Below are 21,915 nucleotides of genomic sequence, written 5' to 3'. Positions count from 1 at the left end.
GTAGATACTTTCTTTCTTTTCACACTACTACTAAAAGATGTACTTGATGCTTGTTTTTACTTCAGGTGTCACAGTTCTAGATGGAGCCTCGATTTAGGTGAATCTTTAAGTTTATTTTCAATTTTCACCGAATGTGTAATGGTATGAGATTTTTATTTATATTAAAAGAAATGAAAGAAAATATATCGTACCTATAGTGTATGTCAGTTCCTTTACATAAAATAGTCGCTTGCAGAGTTTCCATATACATTTTTATATCTTCTATAGATGATGTAGTATCAATAACAATTTATGGTTGTTGAGAGAAAGAAACCTGTTGTATCAGAAATGATTGTGAGCAAAACTTAATAAATTTTATAAAATGCTCTGTATGCATTATGAATAGATAAAATTATTCAAAAAAGCATGAGAAAATTATTTACCTTCACTGAAAGATTATTGGAAATAGTAAAATTCATATCTTATATAATATCAACTCTTCATCACAAGCAAAATAACACCATCCTTGGATCAGTATTGAGTGAAAATGAGCATGGATCTCTTCTAGTGTAACACATGATGGTGGAGACATGTTCGAGATAATGACCTAATGTTGAAATTTATGTACAAAAAAATATTAAAATCTCGCAAATCTATAACAATATGATAAACATAATAATATCTAAGTCTTTTACATTATTAGCTGTTACAATCTCTGGTGATTCCATATGATGGGGTCCTGCTGGTTGAGAGTCTTCTTTTAAATTGTTACCTTGAACGATTTTTAACAAGGGTTGTGTATAATCCAGGTTTTTCGATTGGTCAGTTATTAATGTCATTTTGCACTATTGGAACTTGCTGTAACAAAAAAAAAAAACAACTTTAAAGTAAAGTAAACAGATTTGATATTTCTTATATTTCAATATCATCTAAAAATAATAAATTTTGGCATTCAAACCTCTTCAGAAATGTCCTTTTCCAAATCGTGAGGGTTTATTGGAATGACATTGTCATTCAAAAGAGTCCACCTTTCGCGAGGGATGATAATTTCAGCTCCATTAATAATCAATCGATCAATTTTCTTAATATCTTCTTCGCGAAAGTGCTTCTCACACAAACTGATTTGGAGTCAATTGTTGTGATAAAGCTTTTACCCATTTTCCCTCAATACGTTATTCTGAAAGTGAATGAATAAATTTTGAGAATGTAATTACTTGCAAATCTTGTAGTTAACCTTAATTTCAACAATTTCTTAAAAGTTCAATAAAGATTAATTTATTTAAAAAAAACATGATTAACTAAGCAAATAATAATTTTACATATTCAGTATTCCAATGTACAGCTATGAATCAATAACGTATGAAGATATTATTACCTTTGGTAGTTTGGTACTTTGAATAAAGATGATTGACGCAAATTGTTTTTCAGTAATTCATTCTATTTTAGCGATCAGATGCTAAATCTCTTTTACATCCACGCACAATACAATGTTTCACCATTTTGTAATGTTTCTTTTGGTCAAAAATTAAAAAATTACGGAGCACGATTATTTTCTCACAAATGCCGCAAAGAAAATTTGTAAACATTGTTTACAAAATACATTATTCAACTAACTTCATTTACTTGTACTCATAAGCACATGACATAAACAGCTAACTTCACAGAGGCAACCAAAGAGTATATAAGTAGGCAACTTACCGTCAGCAGCGCAGACTGGTGGCTGAAACAAGTTTTTAGGGACAGGCGGGCTATGCTTTAGTACGTAGCGATCGGTCTCCTTTTCTCTATGCTCCATGGTGAGCAGTGACTGTCATAATTAAATTATCTTTGGTTTATTTATTCGACGTCTACGTTCAGCTTTGTGAACTTTTTTTGTGTATTAAAAGTAAGATATTTAAAAAATGGATGACTTCGGCGATAGTTTCGTGCAACCGGAAGTTGACCCTGCGGCGGATTTCTTAGCGCGAGAACAGAATCAGCTGGCCGGTCTCGAAGATGAGTTGGAGACGAGTGCTCCGCCCCCCGTTACGCTATCATCGGCTTCTAATGGTCTTGATGACTTCGTCGGTAATGTTTACTACTTACTAATGCAGAACTATAAATTAAAATGCCGCATTTAATACTATGATGTAATGCAATCAATAAACGAATATACTTTCCATGATTCATACAACTAGTATATGGTACATAAATGCCATTTTAAACATCGTAATTGAAGTTAACGATACATAATAAAAACAAAAAATAATGTATTTTTACCGACTACAAAAAGGAAGATGTTCTCAATGTAACTATTTTTTTTGCGCATGAAAACTTCATAATTTTTTACCAGGTGGACTGAATTTGATGATTTTTTTTTTTCATTTGAAAGCCAGTGCTTGTCATGTAGGTACTTAGTCCCATTTAAATTTGATTGAGATCTGACAAGTACTTTTTGAATTTTCCCAAATAATGCATATTTGAATGATTGTTTTATTGACTACCTACATACTATTACTTGTTGTTGTAAATTCGATTTGGTTTGTTTCTTTTGCGAGCAAACATAATTATTGTATAACTAGCTGACCCGGCGAACTTCGTATCGCCTAACACAAACTTTATCGTATGGTATTAAAGTTCAAATTGACTTTTAAGTAATATCACAAATCTTTTGTATGGGAGTATAGAAAAGTGTTGTTTTTAGACTTTTTCAGGAAATTTAATTTTTTTTTTTTTAGAATTTTTCTCTCCGTAAGAACCATCCTCGTACTTCAAGGAATATTTAAAAAAAAGAATTAGCGAAATCGGTCCAACCGTTTTCGAGTTTTGCGCTTAGCAACACATTTAGCGACTCATTTTTATATTATAGATAGTCATCATCTTCCTGCCCTTATCCCACTTATGTAGGGTCGGCACAACATGTTTTCCATGTTGTAATGTGATTTGGCTTGTATATTTTACGACCGGCCGCCTGCCTGACATCAACCCTCCTTGGGAAATTTAAGGTAAGAAGAAGGATAGGTGAGAAGGATTTATGTGAGAGAAGGATCTGGGGTTACGGATACCAGTGCCACGGATCACGGGGAGGGGTGTGTGACACTAGCAGCTAGAGTAGTCCGGGGTCGCGTACCCATAGCGGTTCCAACTAGTTATCGGATAGATATCTAGTGGCCCCACCCTCTGGACCAATTTATATTATAGATAGTGCTATTATTATATTATAAAATAATTGTATATGAATTTAATTACAGAAGTCCCAAGTGCAGCAGCGTTTGACGCAAATGGTCTGATTGATGATGACCTCACCTCAGCCCCAACGTCTGTACCAGCCCCGGCAACCGTCACTCCGGTGTTTAGACAAGAGCGGGAGGAGCCTGAGAAGATTAAACTGTGGCGAGAAGAACAGAAAAAGAGATTGGAGGAAAAGGGTATAGTAAAAACTTTATTAGAGTTGCTTATTTACTTTATAAATGTATATCATAATTTTAAAAATTAATAGATATACTAGGGAATTATAGATACTAGCGATACATAACATAAAATGTTCAATTCCGATCTACTTACAATCAAATGGTGCGTTATGTAGGTGTAATAAATCACATTACATGTGGAAAAATTCTAGCCCATTTTTAAATTAGACTAATTAGACAAGCTACTTTGGTAGACTCGTTATGCATGATAGCTTTTGTGAGGGCATAAGCAAGGCTATAACTTACATTTAAAAAAAAGTACAAGAAAAAGAATTTGTTTATCTATGTTATTTAGAGCGAAGATAAATAGGATTGGACGGATATGCAGAAGTATTATTGCCACAGTAGCTTGACAAATTAAAATTAAAAAAAGGGCTAGGAATTTTTTGTTACATGGAATGTGTTCTATTACACCTACAAAACCCCCCATTTGAAGGAACACTCTTAACTAGGAGTTGAACATTTAATTTTATGATTCAAAATATTATCATTTTCATTCTTTTAACTTGAAGATGAATTATGTAACTTATTTTTTGAAACATTTAAATTGCTTATATCAATAATCAAATATTAATTTGCTAAACTTTAGATATTGAAGAAGAAACGAAAAAACAAGAAATGTTGAAAATAGCAAAGAAAGAACTCGAAGACTGGTACAAGACTCATGAAGAGCAAATATCCAAAACTAAGGCAGCCAATAGGTAACAAGTCAAATATATACCTAATTAAACAGTATATAAAATTATTAAAATTTAAAAAAAGGAATTATGAAATATAATATGTAAAATGAAAATAAGCTTATCCTATTTATTATCTTTCAAGTTTGTTCAACTTATGTATAAATATTAATTATTTAAAGATGCAAGTAATATTTTAATTAGTATTTATTCATAAATATTTATGTACTAAATATGCTCTTGAGAATATTATTGATACTGAAGTCATTGCCTCAATTAGAACTTTCTATATAAAATATATGACTTATATACATACATACCATTTGTGTGAAAGGACATCACTATTTTATACTTTTTATTAATTAATCATGTTAGAATATTTAAAGGTAAAACCTTTTTGAACCAATATAAATATTGCTATGTTATATGTATAATACACATTGTACCCAGAATAGCAAATAAATTAATTTAATTTACTACAATCAACCAATATATATAAGATTTCTATGCATGCTAGTTTCTTAATAAGTCGTAAAAAGAATATTGCATACATATGCATGTTGAAAATATCTATTAATACAATATTTTCTTTTCGATGCTGGCAGGGAATCAGCTAAGTGAGTATATGAGTACAAATTATAAAGGAAAGGGTACTAACATGTGTCACCAAGGTGTTTGGACTCTTGTGTGCTGTCATCATTTTATTTAAAGTTTTTGTTTCATTTTTTAACAGGGAAGTTTTGTTAATTTATGCTTACCATGCTAGACCCATGTTTCATGATCAATTGCTATACAGGTTTAGATGTTTTTAGAATAGTAATCTGTAAAATCAGTCAGAAGTCGGGCCTTCTGCATGTAATTGTATATTAAAAACAAAAAATTGATAAAAATATAAAAAACGTGTCTATTTGTAATATTTAATTAATTTCAGATATACTGTAATTTTATTCACATTTGTTTAATTAATTCCAATGAACTCATAGAACCAATATAAAAATAGAAGATTAACCGTTGGTCTGTATGTCTTTTATAGAATCGTAAACTATGCATTTGATCATGGCATGATCTTCAGCAGTCTTGTGCATAAGCTCACAGCGTTTCCTCTTTGGTAGAACAAAAAAAAAATATTAAAAAAAAAAGCGTAGCAACGCACGCAGAGTACAGCTAGTTTATAATAAAATCAGAAACAAACAGTTCACAAATCCTATTAAACTATCAATAGCAATAATGCCATCTTTTTTTACCTAACTTTAAATAGTAAAATTGGTTCTTAGGATTGATGTGAATGTTTTTGAAAAATTCGTGAGATGTAATGTATTTTATTTCCATATAACAATATTTTATTTATATTACATTTACAAAATACATATGTATTTATAAATTACATTTCATTTAGTTTATACATCAATATAATATATTTACTATTGTTAATAATTTAAACCATATTTTTCAGACTAAAAAGTCATTGATGCTTTTACCGATCATTTTTAATTAATTATCAAATTTATATTCACAGAGTTATCACTTTTTGAAAACATTATTTTAGAAATGCTGAGGGAGCTCTAGCAACTAGAAGTCATTCACAGATCATTTTTAAATTAATTATTAAATATGTAATGTATTCAGTATCACACAAAATAATTTTTCTAGAAATGCTGAGAGAGCTCTAGCAAGAGGTTCCGAAGGTGCCCCAGAAGATGGTAATGAGTGGGCTCGAGTGTCCGAACTATGTGACTTTGGACCGAGACGTGGCCGAGATGTAGCCCGTCTACGTTCCATCGTATTACAACTCAAACAATCCGGAGTGCGTCCCAAATACCCACCTCGCACTACTAAAGTGTAAGTAATTAAGTTTATAAAATAGACATCATTTTATGGAATATGCTTATGTTAAAATCTAGGAACTAGAAATTCTGTCTGAAAACAGGTTTTTCATTTCTATCTTTTATACCCTATTTCTGAAATAATAAAATCAAGCTATGTTGTATTAGAAGCATAAAATGCAGTATAAATCATTTAACATTGTATTAAAAAACAAGTCTTCTTATAGACACTACTAATATTTTCTAGTGAATAAAATTTTGGGTATTAGAATTTCACAAGAAATCATTTTTCTTCTTCAATACAATATACACACTTTGATTTATGTATGTTATTAAATCATCTCTAGTAATACTGGCAACTTTTCAATATATATTTTTTTGTGTCACTAATTTTAATTATACTTTAATTAACATATTGTAAGATATTAACCAAAAATTTTTTTCGTTCACAGAGCTTGAATAAATAAAACAAGAAATTACTAAGAAAATTATTGTTATTAGCCTGAATATTTCTCTAAACGTCAGTCTCAGTGTTATTAAATCACATATTATTGTAAATTAATATTTATATACATAATGGTTAATATAAATTCACAGAGCATGTTGCTGTATAGCTGTTCTAGACCTGTATAAATTATTACAACCGTTGTTTATTTAATTTTTTTATTTAACAATGTTCAACAATATTGGCTTTAATATTGAGAATAGTCTTTTTTTATTTGATCATAGTATTAAAGTAAATATCATTCCAAAACTGAGTATACTTTTATTATTAATAACCTTATTTCAGTCTATATGATAATAATTAAATTATCTAGCTTTCTAATATAATATGCTACAATTTCAACAATACAATTTTATGTGCTCCCAAAATATAATACTATAAAAAAATAAATAATCCAATTAAAGAACTAGAAGAAATCATTTGAAAATTGAAACCCTTGTTTCAGGAGGTATGCACATGACATATGACAAAAGGGCAATTCTGAAAAAACTAACTAAAATATAAAGATTTATTATACCAACTTTCATCTTATTCCATTTGATTCTGAATTTATCCTATTGCGCTATTAGATATGTTGTCTAAATTCTGCAAGTGTCATCTAGAAACAAAAATTTGAGATTTTTTTAAATAAAACGAATACTCTAGTTTACAAAATTGCATCAACTGTAAAACATACGTACAGTGCTAGGTGGTATTTATTCTAAAAAATGTAATTATGTCAGCTTTTATAAATAGTAAAACAGTAAATTGGATAATTTTTAATAGTAAAAATTGCCCATAATTAACCTGCATAAGTATAATTTAAAAAATCTATAATTCTATAACTTTAAATCCCTTGCTATGTCTATGTGTTTCCTTTTATATACCTTCTCAGCTAACTGTAATAACAAATATATTAAGCTTATAACTAGAAGGAATGGCCACACGCCACAACTGAGGTAGGTTTTTAATTGTTGTCCTAAAGACTTATTTTTGTTTAACAATATTCTATTATACACAATTTCTGTTCTTCTAGCGATATCCATCCAATTATACATCTTCCTAACCCTTTTATTACATTCATAAGGACACAGAATCTTGTTTTCTTTCAAATCTTTAATAGCTAACTCTATACCAGCTACAATGCTTGTTACATTTGGTTCAGTCAGATAAATCATACTTTCAGGCAATACTTCAGGTATGCCTCCTACTTTTGTCGATACAACTTTTAACCCACAGGAAGCAGCCTCAACAATTGCCATACAATATGCCTCTGTTAACGATGTATTGAGAAATATATCCCCTTTTACTAAAACATCTCTAACTTCACAATGTTTTAGGCTACCAAGCAGTGTGACGCAGTGTTGGAAACCCTTTTGTTCTCTGACTTCTTGAAGCAACCACATTTTTGGACCATCGCCTCCAACAATAAACCTTACATTGGGATATCTCGGACACATTTCTGCTATCACAGCAGCCATAAGATCAACACCTTTCCTATAAACTAATCTTGAAACTATTACAATAGTTATCACATTCGGGTCTCTTTGACTTGGGTCTGGAGTGAATGTGTAAGCATCTACTGCATTTGGAATTACGGAAACTTTATGAGCTTGAACTTTTGCTCGTAAAACTGTGTTTTCTTTACCAGTGTGAGACACACAGATACAATGGTCACATTCACATAAACACATTTGCAAATATTTATTAGTTAACACTGCAGACATATCAGCAAAACCAAAGAGGCTATGATCAGTGAATACAGTTTTTAAGCCCATTAGTTTACCGATAATAGACACCTCATGGGCTAAAACACTAAACGCTGAGTGACCGTGTACTATTTCAATACATTCTCTTATTAGAATGTACCGCACTATCGCTATATTACAAATCATAGTCGGAAGAGCGCATTGCGAGTAAAATACCCGTATGGGTAAGTAATAAACTTTGAGACCTCCAGTTAAGTATCTAACGCCCACTCGGTCACCGTAACAGTGAGTAATAACAACGACTTTGTGGCCGCGTTTGATCAAACATTGCGATAAGTTGTAAATGTGTTCTTCTACGCCGCCTGTGTTTGGATAGAAGAAGTCGGAAGCCATACAAACGACATGTCTTTTCTTGTTCCTTGCAGGCTCCTAAAAAGTAAGATTTATAAAAGAAATAGTAAAGAAAAAACATTTTTTATTTCTACTAAACGTACCGTTTGAATATTCATCGTGTGCAAGCATTATAAGTTCAATCTTTTAGAACGCATTTGATATACAATGAACGTGTAAATCAAACATCATATCGTAATTCTTTGTTGCATGGCTTTTATTTTAATCACTAGAAGAGAAAAACACTTGAGAGTTAGGTTAGATATAATGACAATTGACAAATGGAAATGACTTTAATGACAATCGAACATCAGGCTGCAATCTTTGCAAATAGTTTTTTTTTTTTTTTTTTTTTATGGACTGCACGTTAGTGCATTGCCAATGACGAGCAGGAATTAAGAAAAATGTTCAAAAATTGTGGATAACGGACAAGAGGAATTTATGAGAGGATTCAGAACAGGATAGGAAGAAACAAAATAATATATTTTATGATGAAAAGGAAAAAATAAAAATAAATAAAAAACATATACAGTATATTAAATGTCTATATTATTAAGAAATATATAATCCAATACAATTTTATATATATCATACTTTCTAGAAGACAATAAACAATTTATAGATGTAGGAAAAGGAATTTTATATTCAATCAGTGACTCTAGGAAACGGGAGCGGTTGAAAAGTGGACAAGAGAATAAAAGATGGTTAATATCCCCCGTTTCATAACCACAAAAACAGGACGGACTGGAAATAATTTTAAATCTAGCCAGATGGTGTGGAGAACAAGTGTGACCAAGCCTTAGTCTCGATATTATGCTACAGCCTTTTCTATTAAAATCCATATTATAAAACCATGGTTTTACCAAAATTTCAGATTGTAAACTATAATATTACGTTCCTTTTTGCCTACTACTATGATCATAGGACTCTTGCCACGACTTATCCATACAAAGTTTGGGCAAAGTTAATAAATCTGGGTAGGAAATTTTATATGGAAAAAGGTCACCACTTATTGTAGCTTCTCTAGCCAGAGTATCTGCTCTAACATTTCCCTCTATTCCACAATGGCTAGGGATCCAAGCAAGCGTTATTAAAATACCTTTCTCAGTGCACTCAGTTAATAATTGTCTAATGCCAAATATATAAGGATGCTGTTGTTTAATTTTAAAAGGATTCTTGACAAGAGCTTGAATAGAACTTAATGAATCTGTGAAAACTATGGATTTTTTAAGTTTAGCTAACCTGATATATTCTAAAGCTTTAAAAATGCCTAAGCATTCCCCAGAGAATACTGTACATTCAGGAGGGAGTTTGATTTTTTGAACAATATTATATTGAAAGTGAAAAACTCCTACTCCGACATTACTATTGGCAAAATGTTTTGACGCATCTGTGAAAATATAATGATAATCGCTAAATCCTGTTTTAATTATTCTTTTAAATTTTTCATCAGCCCTACAAGAATTTGTTTTTTCTATGTCAAAGTTTACAACATTAGGAATAGAAATAAGGGCATTGTATGAACAAGAGAAAATTGGTAAATTACAAGAGCTTTGAATTGGAGCGGAAAGAGATTTCAATTTAAAATAACTTGTAACTAAACACGGGTTTGGTTTATTTGTCCAATACGAACTATTAGAAACAAAGTAAGCAAGTTGTTGGAGCTTTGCAATAATTGGATGATCAGTGACTTGAAGGCAGCGAAAAAGGTATTTGTCTGCCAAATATTGACGACGTAAATGCAAAGGAGGGTCACAGCATTCAGCCTGTAAAGCATTAATAGGGCTAGTTTTCATGGCCCCACAGATGATCCTAAGACATTTACTTTGAATTTTGTCCAATGCTTTAAATCCCGACATAGACCCAGGTTCTAGCAAGAAGGTGCCATATTCTAATATGCTACGTATTAATGCGTTATATATCAATTTTAAGTAAAAAGGATGGGCACCCCACCATACACCTGCAAGACATCTCATAATATTTAAATTTCTCTCACATCTATTTATAATAAAATTAAAGTGAGGAGTTCCTGAAAGCTTTTCGTCTAAAATAATACCTAAAAATTTATGATGGTTTTTTTGCGGTATAATACTGTTGTCATAAGTCACTTGAAGTAATGGAGCTCTACGCATTCGATGAAAAAGAACGACGGAGCTTTTTGATGGTGATAAATCGAGACCATGATTATCTAACCACCGTTTAAGATAACACAGAGATTCCGTTAATTTCGAAGACGCATCATCAATATTATTTCCTTTTATGTATAAAAGTAAGTCATCCGCATATTGCAAAACATCAACATTCTTGTCAATTGCTAAGTCTAAATCATGGGTATACAAATTGAACAACAAGGGGCTTAAAACTGACCCTTGAGGTAAACCGTTGGTGAGGATTCTTAAATATTTTTGGTTATTGTTGTAAAAAATAATTGATCTATCAGTAAGCATATTTATTATAAATGAAATAATTTTGCTGGGGATTTTAAGACTGAATAATTTTTGTCTTAGTATTGATACAATGACATTATCATAGGCATTCGACAGATCTAGGAAGGCTGAAAGCACAAATTTATTTACAGAAAAAGCTAATCTTATATCCGAAGTATATATACCTATATTGTCGTACGTGCTTTTATTTCGCCGAAAACCAAACTGGGACGAAGAAAGAAGAGAGTTACTTTCTACGAACCACTCAAGGCGATTTTTAACTAAATGTTCAATTATTTTTAAAAGGACTGATGAAAGAGCTATGGGGCGATATGAGGATGGGAGGAGAGGATCCTTGTTTGTTTTTAATATAGGGATAATAAGTTGACATTTCCATTCTGATGGGATATTGCCAGACTGAAAAATAATGTTTATTATTTTTAGGTATATTGTCAAACTATTGTCATTAAGATGGGAAATAAATGAGTAATATATACCATCAGGTCCAGGGGCAGAGTCTGAGACATAAGATAATACATTTTTTAATTCCGTTTTGCTAAAGGAAGAATTTAATCCTGGAGATTCGTCATGTTCGTCTGCTATGCTATTTTTGTCTAATAGGTTAATATTTATGTTAACTGTTGGAGGAGCAAGTTTATCAAGAAAATCATTTGCTATACTACTGGGGAGTGATACAGAATGGGTTGTATTATATGCTGACTTGAATCTTCTTATCTTTTTCCATACATCTGATGGAGGAGTATGAGGAGATAAGGAGGAGCAGAAATTTCTCCAACCATCACATTTTTTTCTTTTGAAAAGTAATCTAGTACTATTTACAATATTTTTTAATGACAGATAGTTTTCCAAACACATATTGTTATTATATTTTTTTTCAGCCTGTTTTCTTTTTTTAATAGCTTCCGTACAATCTTTATCCCACCAAGGTGGACTAGGAATATGAGAAGGTTCATTTTTCACTGGAAAGATTTCATTAGCACTTTCAATCAAGACATCCGTGAAAACAGGAGCATCAATAAGTGCATCATTAGACAATAATTGTAGCAATTTTGTATCTACTTTATTACTAAATTGCTCCCATGTTTCTGATGTAACATTATTAAGATTATATCTAGGGAGCAGTTTTATGTTCTGTTTTGGTACATTTACATTATTAAAAGCACAAGAAGTGATTACAGGAAAATGATCACTTCCATAGGTTGAACTTAATACAAAACAAGTTAATTGTGGCACAAACTGTGGTGAACAAATAGTTAGGTCCACCACGCTTTTACCTTCAAAAGGCAGAGTCCGCCTTGTAGGCTCTCCAGAATTTATAATACACAAATTATTTACATCAAGAATATCTAAAAGCTTATTACCATAACTGTTACTAACTGAACTACCCCAGGACTGATGCTGGCAGTTAAAATCCCCTGTTATTATTAACGGCTTTGGAAGTGATGCTAAAATATTATTTATTTCGTTTAAAATATTATTAGAAATATGAGAAATATATACAGACACAAAACATATGTTATGTACACTTATAGCTAAAATAGAAAGTTCAGAACTATGTACAGGAATATTAATTAAACTAAAAGGAAGGTTTTTCTCAATGAGAAAGGCTACTCCGCCAAAACCATCTAGTCTATCTTCTCTGATGGTATTGTAATTTCGAAACCTAAGATTATTACTTGGCCTAAGCCAAGTTTCTGAAATACTAAATAAAAAAGGTTTATAATTATTTAATAAATAAATTATGTCGTTTTTTTTATTAATTACACTTCTGGCGTTCCACTGTATTATTATCTGGGAACTGTCCATTTTGAATTATATTTACGATACACTGTATTAAAGGGGCAACGATGGACGGTAAACTTTTGTTGTTTTGTAAATAACTCTGTAATAGTGAAAGCACATCTGAAATTTTGGCAAAATCATTTTTAGAGTTAATAATATCTATTGGAGTAGAATTTTTTTCAAATTCATTGAATGAAAATTCTTTTATTATATTTTTATGAGCAATTTTATCATAACCTATATTAGGCTTAATAGGATCCCGAGGTCTAGATATAAATGTTTTTTTGTATGATTTATTAGGATTTTGGCTAATATTTACTTCTTTACTAACTTCTGAATAAGATTTGTATGACGTTGGTATCTCTTTATTAGCCTCTGCATATGATACACACTTTTCAGCCATATGTACTTTAATAGATTTTTGCCTATTGAATTCAGGGCACGCTTTACTATTTGCCATATGGTTGCCAGAACATAAACAGCAAAAATAATTATCATCATTGGCATTGCATGACTCTGATGTGTGCTCCTGACCACACTTTAAACACCTAGGCTTAGACCTGCACTGCAATTTTGTGTGTCCATAACGACAACATTTGTAGCATTGGATTGTGGGAAAGATGTAAAGCTCGACTGGAAGAGAATTGTAACATATAAAAATTCTTTTTGGGAGGACCCTGCCATCAAAATAAATTACTACTGATTGTGTGGGCTTCCACACAGTAGCGCCTTCAACAACAGTTTTGTAATTTAAACGTCTAACCTTTACAACTTTACCACAACCAATAGGTGTAGAAATATTTTTTATAATTTCTTCTGGGGACCATTCTATTGGCACACCCCTAACGATACCGATTCTAATAACATTAAAAGATGGTATAAAAGCGTGATAACCATTTTCAAGAAGCAGGCTATTATTTAAAAAAGAATTCGCATCTTTAAAATTATTAAATGCTACAGAAATTCGGTTTCGTCCTATCTTTTTCAAGCTGCCGTTAATAATATTATATATTTTATTTTTCATAAGGAAATCTCCGAATGTGATTGGGTGTAAAATCGTTCCATCGTTATCACCTTTTGTAATTTTTTGAACATGAATTAAATATGGAGACACGTCATTTTCATTATAAATATTTCTGCCTATGGGATTTTTAGAGACAGTGTTATCAGATTGGAGCTGTGATTGTGGTACCGAAACGGGGACATTTTTATTAATTTCATTTTTATTCGTGTCATCTGATTTCTCAGACTCCGAACAATGACAACCAACTTTTTGGTTTCCCGCGTTTTTTCTAACTTTTTTATTACATTGTTTGCAAATTTTATGAAGACGAGATCTCTTAAGTGGCTTTTTAGTCATAGAATGATCAGTTTCAATACTCGATTCATCGTAATCAATGGTAATAAAATTGCTAGGTTGCGGAATATATTGTGCATTAAAATCATTCCCGCCACCCGGGTCCGGAGGTTCGTTCATTCTATAAATATTTACATAGACTTACCAAAAATAGAAGAAAAACAAACTAAATACAAAACTTAAACTAAATAACTAAATATATACACTTTACACCTGATCTGAACTATATTTAAAATAATTTTAGCAGTAGCAAGAAAAAACACAACCGCGCGCGTTTAAGTTTCCCCGCTCGTTTTTTTCAATTTGCAAATAGTTAATAGGCCCGCTTTGACATTTTTCATCGGGATAAATATAAATAGTGAAATAACCATACGACTCGGTATTCGATTCTCACGATAAATCGGTTCAAGTTTGAACGAGTATTTGATCGATTTGATATAATTTAAACTGTAAAGTGCACTGGATTAAAATTGTGATTGAAAATTTAACTTAAACTTTAATCACTTCAGCCTAATGCAGTCCACTGTTGGACATAATCGTCCATATGTTCACGCCAAAAATGGCGTATACTCATGTGTGTTGCCCATAGTCACCACCATGGAGCATTTTTTCCCTATGCTCCACCACGCTGGGCAGGCGGGTTGGTGACCGTAGGGCTGGTGGCTGCTTTGTCGCACCGAAGACGCTGCAGCCTGTCTTCGGCCTATGTATTTCAATGCCAGCAGTTGGATGGTCATCCCGCCATCGGTCGGCTTTTTGAGTTCCAAGGTGGTAGTGGATTCGCCAATTACGACACCCACGGGAAGAGAGGGCCAGAGGGGGTGGCTATATTCTTTACTACCGTAACTACACAGCGCAGAAAACCAGCTTTAAACCATCTATATTTTGTGCGCGATGCGGTCGCGAACAAAAAGGCACATGAAGAAATTTAACAACATGTATGATTTTTAAAAGAAAAGTGAATCTGAAAATACTAAAGATGAGGCAATTGAGGATGAAAGTGGAAAAAATGTTACTTTAACAATGTATGTGAGTCTTGATAACAAATAAAAATAGGTAATTATTTATACGAGAAAATCTGCCTTTTTTTACTTTACCTACTGTTTTCTCCTGTTTTTTATTGGTGAGCTGCTGTTTTTTAGTTTCTTGGGGCTGGCAGCACAAGGTAGTTGTCAAATTCATGCTTAGCTAGCTAAACTACAACAAAGCAAACTACAAACTACCAGTATATAAGTGTATAATCTATGCTACAAACTACCAAAATAGGGTTATAGATTTCTAGTTTTAAAACACTTTTAATAAATTTTTTTTTTATAAAAAACTGGAATTATGGACGATGTTAAAAAAGTCGAAAGAAAGAGGAGAAGATTTACCGCGCGTCTAAAAAGCTCGAAAGGCATAATATGTTCAGATGACCCAGGACCAGTAAGTTTGTTTTTAATTTTTTTTGTATACCATTAGGGTGGCAGCAAAGTATGCGGTTCGCCTGATTATAAGCGGTTACCGAAGCCAATGGATGCCTTCCAGACCAGAAGTATCGCAAGTGCGTTACTAAAAATATCCCACCTCTGGCTAATTCACTCATCACAGGAACACAACACTAGTTGAGTGCAATATATTCTCATAGGTTGATATACTTCCTCAGTCCAGCCGCTTCTGATATTGAACAAGGTATTTCTTTTATTTTATACAATGCTCAGCAAACTTGGGTACAGCTCACCTGATGTTAAGTGATTACTGTAACCGATGTTAAGTGATTACTGTAACCTATAGATTCCTGCAACACCAGAAGCATTGCAAGCGCGTTGCTGACCCTACATGAGCTCTGGTCACCTTAATCACTACAGTACCTCGGGCTGCTTCAGATTTTGAGGAAGATATTTCCTGCCATGCCATGCCAAGCTTAACTCAGTTGAAATTTCGTGCTGTACTTAATAAAAATAATTTTTCTTAAAAATAATGCATTTTACCAAAATTTAAATTACTATATTTTATTTATTTTAGAATATACTTTTATGTAACGTGGGTCAAGCAACATCATTTGATAAATCAAATGTTATTAAGATGTTAAATGATCTACCAAATGTTAAACTTACGAAATTTGTAGCTGAGAAGGGCGAATCACATTGTTTCGTAGTCTTTAATAGTGTGGATAGTGCTAAACTGTTTTTTGATACATACAATGGAAAAGAAAGGGCTAATAATGTCCCAATTTATATGAACTATGTTGACAAAGGTAAGTTATTATTAAACTGTATTTTTTAGTTTTTTGCAATCAGTTCTTTAGTTTTTGTGTCAAAGAGTCACATACATTCTTCCATCCTCTCAAACTTTTGCATTTATAATATTAAGTAGAATATTAAATTTGCATGTTGAAGAAAATACATTCCTGGTACAAATAAAAACATGTTACATAGAAATAATATGCAAGGAAATAGGAATACAAAATAAGTACAAAAGGAGGTCTTATTAGGGATAAAATATTTGTTAATCACTCAATTTTATAGTTTCGATACTAATTTTCTATATCTTTATTATTTCTCCTTGATGTACAATAAAGTATATTTTTATTTACTCTTTCTCGGATTAAAAATATATCTAAATTTAAAATTTTATTCTTATTCCAGTGCCAAACACGGAAATTGTATGTACATCAAAAAATCCTGAAGGATTACATTTAATTGAGAATTTTATAACAGAAACTGAGGAGAGAGAGCTTTTAAAGCTCTTTGACTGGATAGAGGAGTCAAACTTAAAAAATCGACAAGTAAAACATTATGGTTATGAGTTTAGATATGGAAGTAATGATGTTGACTTAGATAATCCCTTAATTGAGAAAATACCGCCTGAGTGCGATGCCCTCTGGGAGAGATTAAAAGGTCACGGCATTGATTTTAGGATACCTGACCAATTGACAGTAAATAAATACATCCCAGGACAAGGTAAACAAAAAAAAAAAAAAACATTTTAAGTTTTATAATAATTGTAAAGTATATTAGTCATTAAAGTAATCATTTTAACTTGAATTTATACACTAACTTGTTATTGTAAATAGAGTTTGCAAATGAAAGAATAATTAAAATTTATGCTAATCAATAATACATCTTCTTAAAGTTTGGAATAAATTATTGTCTTCTTTCTTTTTATTACTTTACAAAGCTTTAGAAAAAAAAGTTACTTTAAAAAGCTAAATTATATTGTATGAAAAAGACTGTAAATGTCTAAAACTTTGGCATTAGGAATAATATTAATTAGCTGTTTTTATTGTTCTAGGCATTCCATCTCATGTAGATAGACATAGTCCGTTCGATAACACAATATTATCTCTGTCATTGGGTTCATCTGTCGTAATGGATTGGAAACATCACAGCGGTAGATACGTTCCACTAGTAGTACTGGCTAGATCAATGCTTGTGATGCAAGGGGAGGCAAGGTGAGGTAATTTGAAATTTGGTTTTTATGGCTAACCTTAATATTTTGTGTTATTTACATTCAGTTATTCATAGGGTTGTTTTATTGTCAAAGTTATGGCTAGATTTTATGTTGTTCTTAGTTTAATTTTACTTGATTCCGTACTTTTCGAAATTATATTTAATATAGATCATGACCATGTAGATAAACAAAATTTAATTTTTTGTTTCTTTACTAGCAAAGCATATTGTTTTTTTTTTTGTAAATCGATGATTCAAAAGTGCTATTTAAGCCTATTTGAAAATAGAAAAAAAAATCAATGCTGATGTTTAATTATGCATAATTATAGTACCTAGAATTTGCTAAATTTATTAATCTGGTAAATATATAATTGTTGAAGTGCCATCAATATATTTTAATATAATTTAGTAAAAACAACCAAGCAAATATAAAATAGCAAAAAAAAAAATACTTTAAAATGTTCGTATTGTTTTTGGAATTTATAATCTTTTTCAATTTTTATTACCATTGTATATTTTTTTACCTTTTTACTTTAAATTCACACAAGAGCTTAATTTCAACAAAAAATTTATAAATATGCAGATATGACTGGCAACATGGAATTCAACCAAGAACATGGGACCCTATTATAGAAACCCGTAATTCAAGCATTGACAAGTCCGAACATGTCAGGGTTATAACAAATAATACTATGCCAAGAGATATGAGGATATCGTTAACGTTTAGAAAAACAAGGCTGGGTCCGTGTGAGTGTGTGTATAAAACACTTTGTGATAGTGTTAATACAAATATTATTGAAAATGATGTCGCTTCTAAGTTGGAAGAAGTTCACGTACATCAGGTATTTTTTTTTTTGATAACTTGGTTGGCAAACAAGTGTACTGCCCACATGATGGTAAGCTGTTACCGTAGCCTAAACAGACTAAAAGAACACACATTCTCATTTCCATTTTTTTTATGTGTACTGATTTTGAAGATTCGTTTTTAATCGAAAGCAGGTGCTTGTAATTGGGCTCCATTTAAATTTGATTGAGATTAGACGATTATTTTTTGATTTAATATTAGTAATACGTATTTAATTGCTTATTTTTTCGACTACTGGTAGATATTTTTCACTAACAAGAGTAATGATTATAGGGATGTGCTATTGTTTATCATTTGAAATATCAATAAACCGATTATTAAAACATACCAATTATTATAAATGTCTTTAAGTGTAACTTTCGACATGCACGCTATTACACTATCTATACAAACTTGGCAGGTCTATGGAATTTACAATTTTTTGCAGGTATATGAACAAATAGCAGGTCACTTCAGCTCAACTCGACACAAACCTTGGCCAAAAGTGGTGGAATTCCTCAAAGATGTATCACCTGGCTCTATAGTTTTAGATTTGGGAGCTGGAAATGGCAAAAATGTGTTGAAACGTAATGATATCTTGCAAGTAAGTTTCTTTTTTTAAAATATACAACTAGGTTAGAAAACAAGCGTACGGTCTACCTGATGTCAAGCGATTACCGTAGCCTATGGACGCCTGCTACACCAGAAGCATCGCAACTGCGTTGCCGACCCTATTCCCAATCCCCCCAAGAGCTCTGGTTATCTTACTCAAAAAAGTACACAACACTGCTTGTCACTGTCACTTCAGCCTATCGCTGTCCACTACTGGACATAGGTCTCCCCAAGTTCATGCCAGACATCCCGATTTTCCGCAATCTTCATCCAGCCACTACCGGCAATCTTATGTAGATCGTTGGTCCAGCGGACTGGAGGACGTCCTACATTGCGTTTGCTAAGACGTGGTCTCCACTCCAGGACACGTTTGCTTCAACTGCCACTTTAACTAATTCTGTTCGCTGTGTCGGTTACTTTCGTTTTCTCACGAATAGTCTCATTCCTAATCATATCTTTGAAAGAAACCCCAAGCATAGCCCGTTCCATTGCACGAAGACTTTTGTCTTCAAGCATTGCGGATTATTCGAATTGAAGACTCGACGAAGCCTGCAAAACGCCGCCCAGCCCAACCGAATCTTTCTATCAGCTTTCTTCTCGTAGTTGTTTCGGCCTAGTTGAATGGTGTGGCCAAGATAGACAATCCTGAACAACTTCGAGAGGGATACCGTCGACCGATACCGGTCTCGGTATGACTTGGTTGTTATTTTTGTTAAACATAACTTTCGTTTTGTCCAAATTCATACCGACTCTTCGGGAGGACTCGTTTAGGCCGGCCAACATTTGGCCTAGCTCATCCAACGTTTCCGCAAAAATGACGATATCGTCGGCGAGACGAAGGTGAGAGATGTATTCGCCGTTGACGTTGATGCGTCGTCCCCCTCAATCCAAGGTCTTAAAGACGTGATATTACATTTCTTTAACATTTTTTAATATCATATCAAAAATTTCTATATAGCGAGTACATCGTTCTATAGCTTTATTGGCTAAAGCACCGACACGGTAAGTCGGAGATGCAGGTTCGATCTCCGCTGAAACGGTCGATTTTTGATATGATATAAAAAAATGTTAAGAATTTCTAAATGTGTGGGTAACACAAAAATAAAATCGTACAAATTACATCTCCTTATCTTACTCCCCACGTTGGCGGAAAATGGGTCTTCTTCTCTGGTCTTGGAGATGAACGGTTATCATCGCCGCGTTGTACATACATCTCAGTACCTCGATATATCGCCAGTCGATATGACATCTCTGCAGGACAGCCCAGGTCTCGACAGAATCGAAGGCTTTGTCGTAGTCCACAAATGCCATACACAGCGTATTCTTCTGCCTTTTGTATAATCTGCCGAACAGTATGGATGTGGTCTACGGTGCTGTAGCCACTTCCAAACCCAGCCTGCAGTGTTATTTAGCTATGATCTTGTGTAATGTCGAGGTACTACCATAGTTGGGCTAATCCAGATTTTGAGCAGGCCTATCGAAATGTTGAGTTTAAGTTTTACTTAATAAAAATTTAAATAATTTAATGTTTATTTTTAAGTGCCTCATACTAATTGTTCCCCTAGTAGAATGATAATTAATTGGTGGTCCCGAAACAGAGTACACAGAATACAAACATAATATAAAATAAAAACATCTGTACACAGACCGTGACGAAAATCTATATGGTCTAGACAAATAAAATAAAGCCTGTTTTTAAGGTTTCGATATTATAAAAACGTGTTCGAATTGAAACGGTTCGTTATTTGGTTATAAGAACCAGTTATAACTCACATCAACTAATAAAGTATATCTGTCAGATAGCAGGTGAACGTAGCACTGGCCTATTATCCGAATGTAAGGCGTATACAAGCGACGTGCCAGGAGCCGATTGTGTAAGACTCGACCTCTTGCAAGCTGGGGTACGAGAGAATGTTGCTGATGTCGTCATATGTATCGCGGTTATACACCATTTTAGTAATCAGGTAAGGTTAGGGGTTAGAAGGGGGGGGGTGTACCCACTGTTACCGTAATAGTTACGGGGTAGGACAAATGTTTTAATATATACATATATAGACTTCTTTTTTCGACTTTATTTCGACTTAAAAAAAGGAGGTTCTCAATTACTATTTTTTACTGGATGTAGCGATTTCAATGATTTTTTTTTTCTATTCGAAAGCTGGTGCTTGTCAAGGATCTTATTGAAATTTGATCGAGATATTATAAGTAGTTTTTGAGTTATCTTAAATAACGTGACTGACAATTTTTCTGAGTACCTACGTTGGATTACTTGTCGATGTAATTTGAAGTCAGGATTTAATGCTGTTCGTAAAATGTAGTACAGAGTACAGTAGCAGAGATAGCCGAATGTACACATTGTTTATGAAAAAAAAATATTCCTTAATAAACTAATTCCAGTGGCGCCACTACTCTGTGTGGGTCTTGGCCACTTCCACGATTTTCTTATACTTTCCTTTTATTCCACTTACCATTCCAAAATAAATAAAGAAATTAATTTAATAAAATTCAACAGATGAGAAGACAGCAGGCAATATCGACAATAGCGAGTATTTTGCGTCCCGGTGGTCGAGCCCTCATAACAGTGTGGGCTAAAGATCAAACCAAGTCAAATTACCTTTGCAAAGATAAGGAAAATCACGATACTAGCGTACATTCGACGCTCGGTATAAATTTACCGGTACACGAAAACAGAACCCAATTCAAATATAACGATCTTCTAGTTCCGTGGAAATTGAGGATAATCAAGGATAAGAAACTAGAAAATGAATCAAAAACAACGCTGCTTAGATACTATCACGTGTTCGAAGAAGGGGAATTAGACAAATTGTGTGATTTACCTAATTTAATTGTTGAGAAAAGTTTCTATGAGGAGGGAAACTGGTGTGTTATCTGTAGAAAGGTTTAATAAATGATATTTAAAAATTTGCCGCC

General features: G+C 32.6%; 3 protein-coding genes and 1 long non-coding RNA gene across 5 annotated transcripts; 2 read left to right on the top strand and 2 right to left on the bottom strand.

Moving 5' to 3' along the window:
- Window positions 1–741: 741 nt before the first annotated feature.
- LOC123670015 lies at window positions 742–1,636 on the bottom strand. The gene is made up of 3 exons (XR_006745855.1): window positions 1,355–1,636; window positions 938–1,156; window positions 742–837 (listed from the first exon to the last, which is right to left on the bottom strand). It is a non-coding gene; the product is annotated as an uncharacterized LOC123670015 (long non-coding RNA).
- A 142-nt stretch (window positions 1,637–1,778) lies between these two features.
- Window positions 1,779–6,682, top strand: LOC123670013 (clathrin light chain). 2 transcript variants are annotated; one of them, XM_045603508.1, is made up of 6 exons: window positions 1,779–2,046; window positions 3,210–3,386; window positions 4,018–4,129; window positions 4,711–4,722; window positions 5,756–5,944; window positions 6,381–6,682. In XM_045603508.1, the coding sequence occupies exons 1-6, from the start codon at window positions 1,881–1,883 to the stop codon at window positions 6,385–6,387; spliced, it is 663 nt and encodes a 220-aa protein (XP_045459464.1). In that variant the 5' UTR covers window positions 1,779–1,880; the 3' UTR covers window positions 6,388–6,682. The 2 variants fall into 2 exon arrangements, with proteins under 2 accessions (XP_045459464.1, XP_045459465.1); XM_045603509.1 differs by lacking the exon at window positions 4,711–4,722.
- A 531-nt stretch (window positions 6,683–7,213) lies between these two features.
- On the bottom strand, window positions 7,214–13,200 carry LOC123670115 (phosphatidylinositol N-acetylglucosaminyltransferase subunit A). Its single transcript, XM_045603621.1, has 5 exons — window positions 13,060–13,200; window positions 11,881–12,089; window positions 11,435–11,619; window positions 10,620–10,831; window positions 7,214–8,550 (listed from the first exon to the last, which is right to left on the bottom strand). Exons 1-5 carry the CDS (start codon window positions 13,198–13,200, stop codon window positions 7,252–7,254), a joined length of 2,046 nt encoding a protein of 681 aa, XP_045459577.1. The 3' UTR covers window positions 7,214–7,251.
- Window positions 13,201–15,426: 2,226 nt separating this feature from the next.
- On the top strand, window positions 15,427–21,906 carry LOC123670114 (alkylated DNA repair protein alkB homolog 8). The gene is made up of 8 exons (XM_045603620.1): window positions 15,427–15,522; window positions 16,102–16,333; window positions 16,725–17,039; window positions 17,371–17,530; window positions 18,112–18,370; window positions 18,821–18,976; window positions 20,784–20,948; window positions 21,497–21,906. Exons 1-8 carry the CDS (start codon window positions 15,427–15,429, stop codon window positions 21,887–21,889), a joined length of 1,776 nt encoding a protein of 591 aa, XP_045459576.1. The 3' UTR covers window positions 21,890–21,906.
- The last annotated feature ends 9 nt before the right edge of the window (window positions 21,907–21,915 follow it).

Source organism: Melitaea cinxia, chromosome 4, assembly GCF_905220565.1.
Source record: "Melitaea cinxia chromosome 4, ilMelCinx1.1, whole genome shotgun sequence".
Taxonomy (NCBI): domain Eukaryota; kingdom Metazoa; phylum Arthropoda; class Insecta; order Lepidoptera; family Nymphalidae; genus Melitaea; species Melitaea cinxia.
Note: the sequence above shows the minus strand (reverse complement) of the source record. Positions and strands in the feature narration are given on the sequence as shown.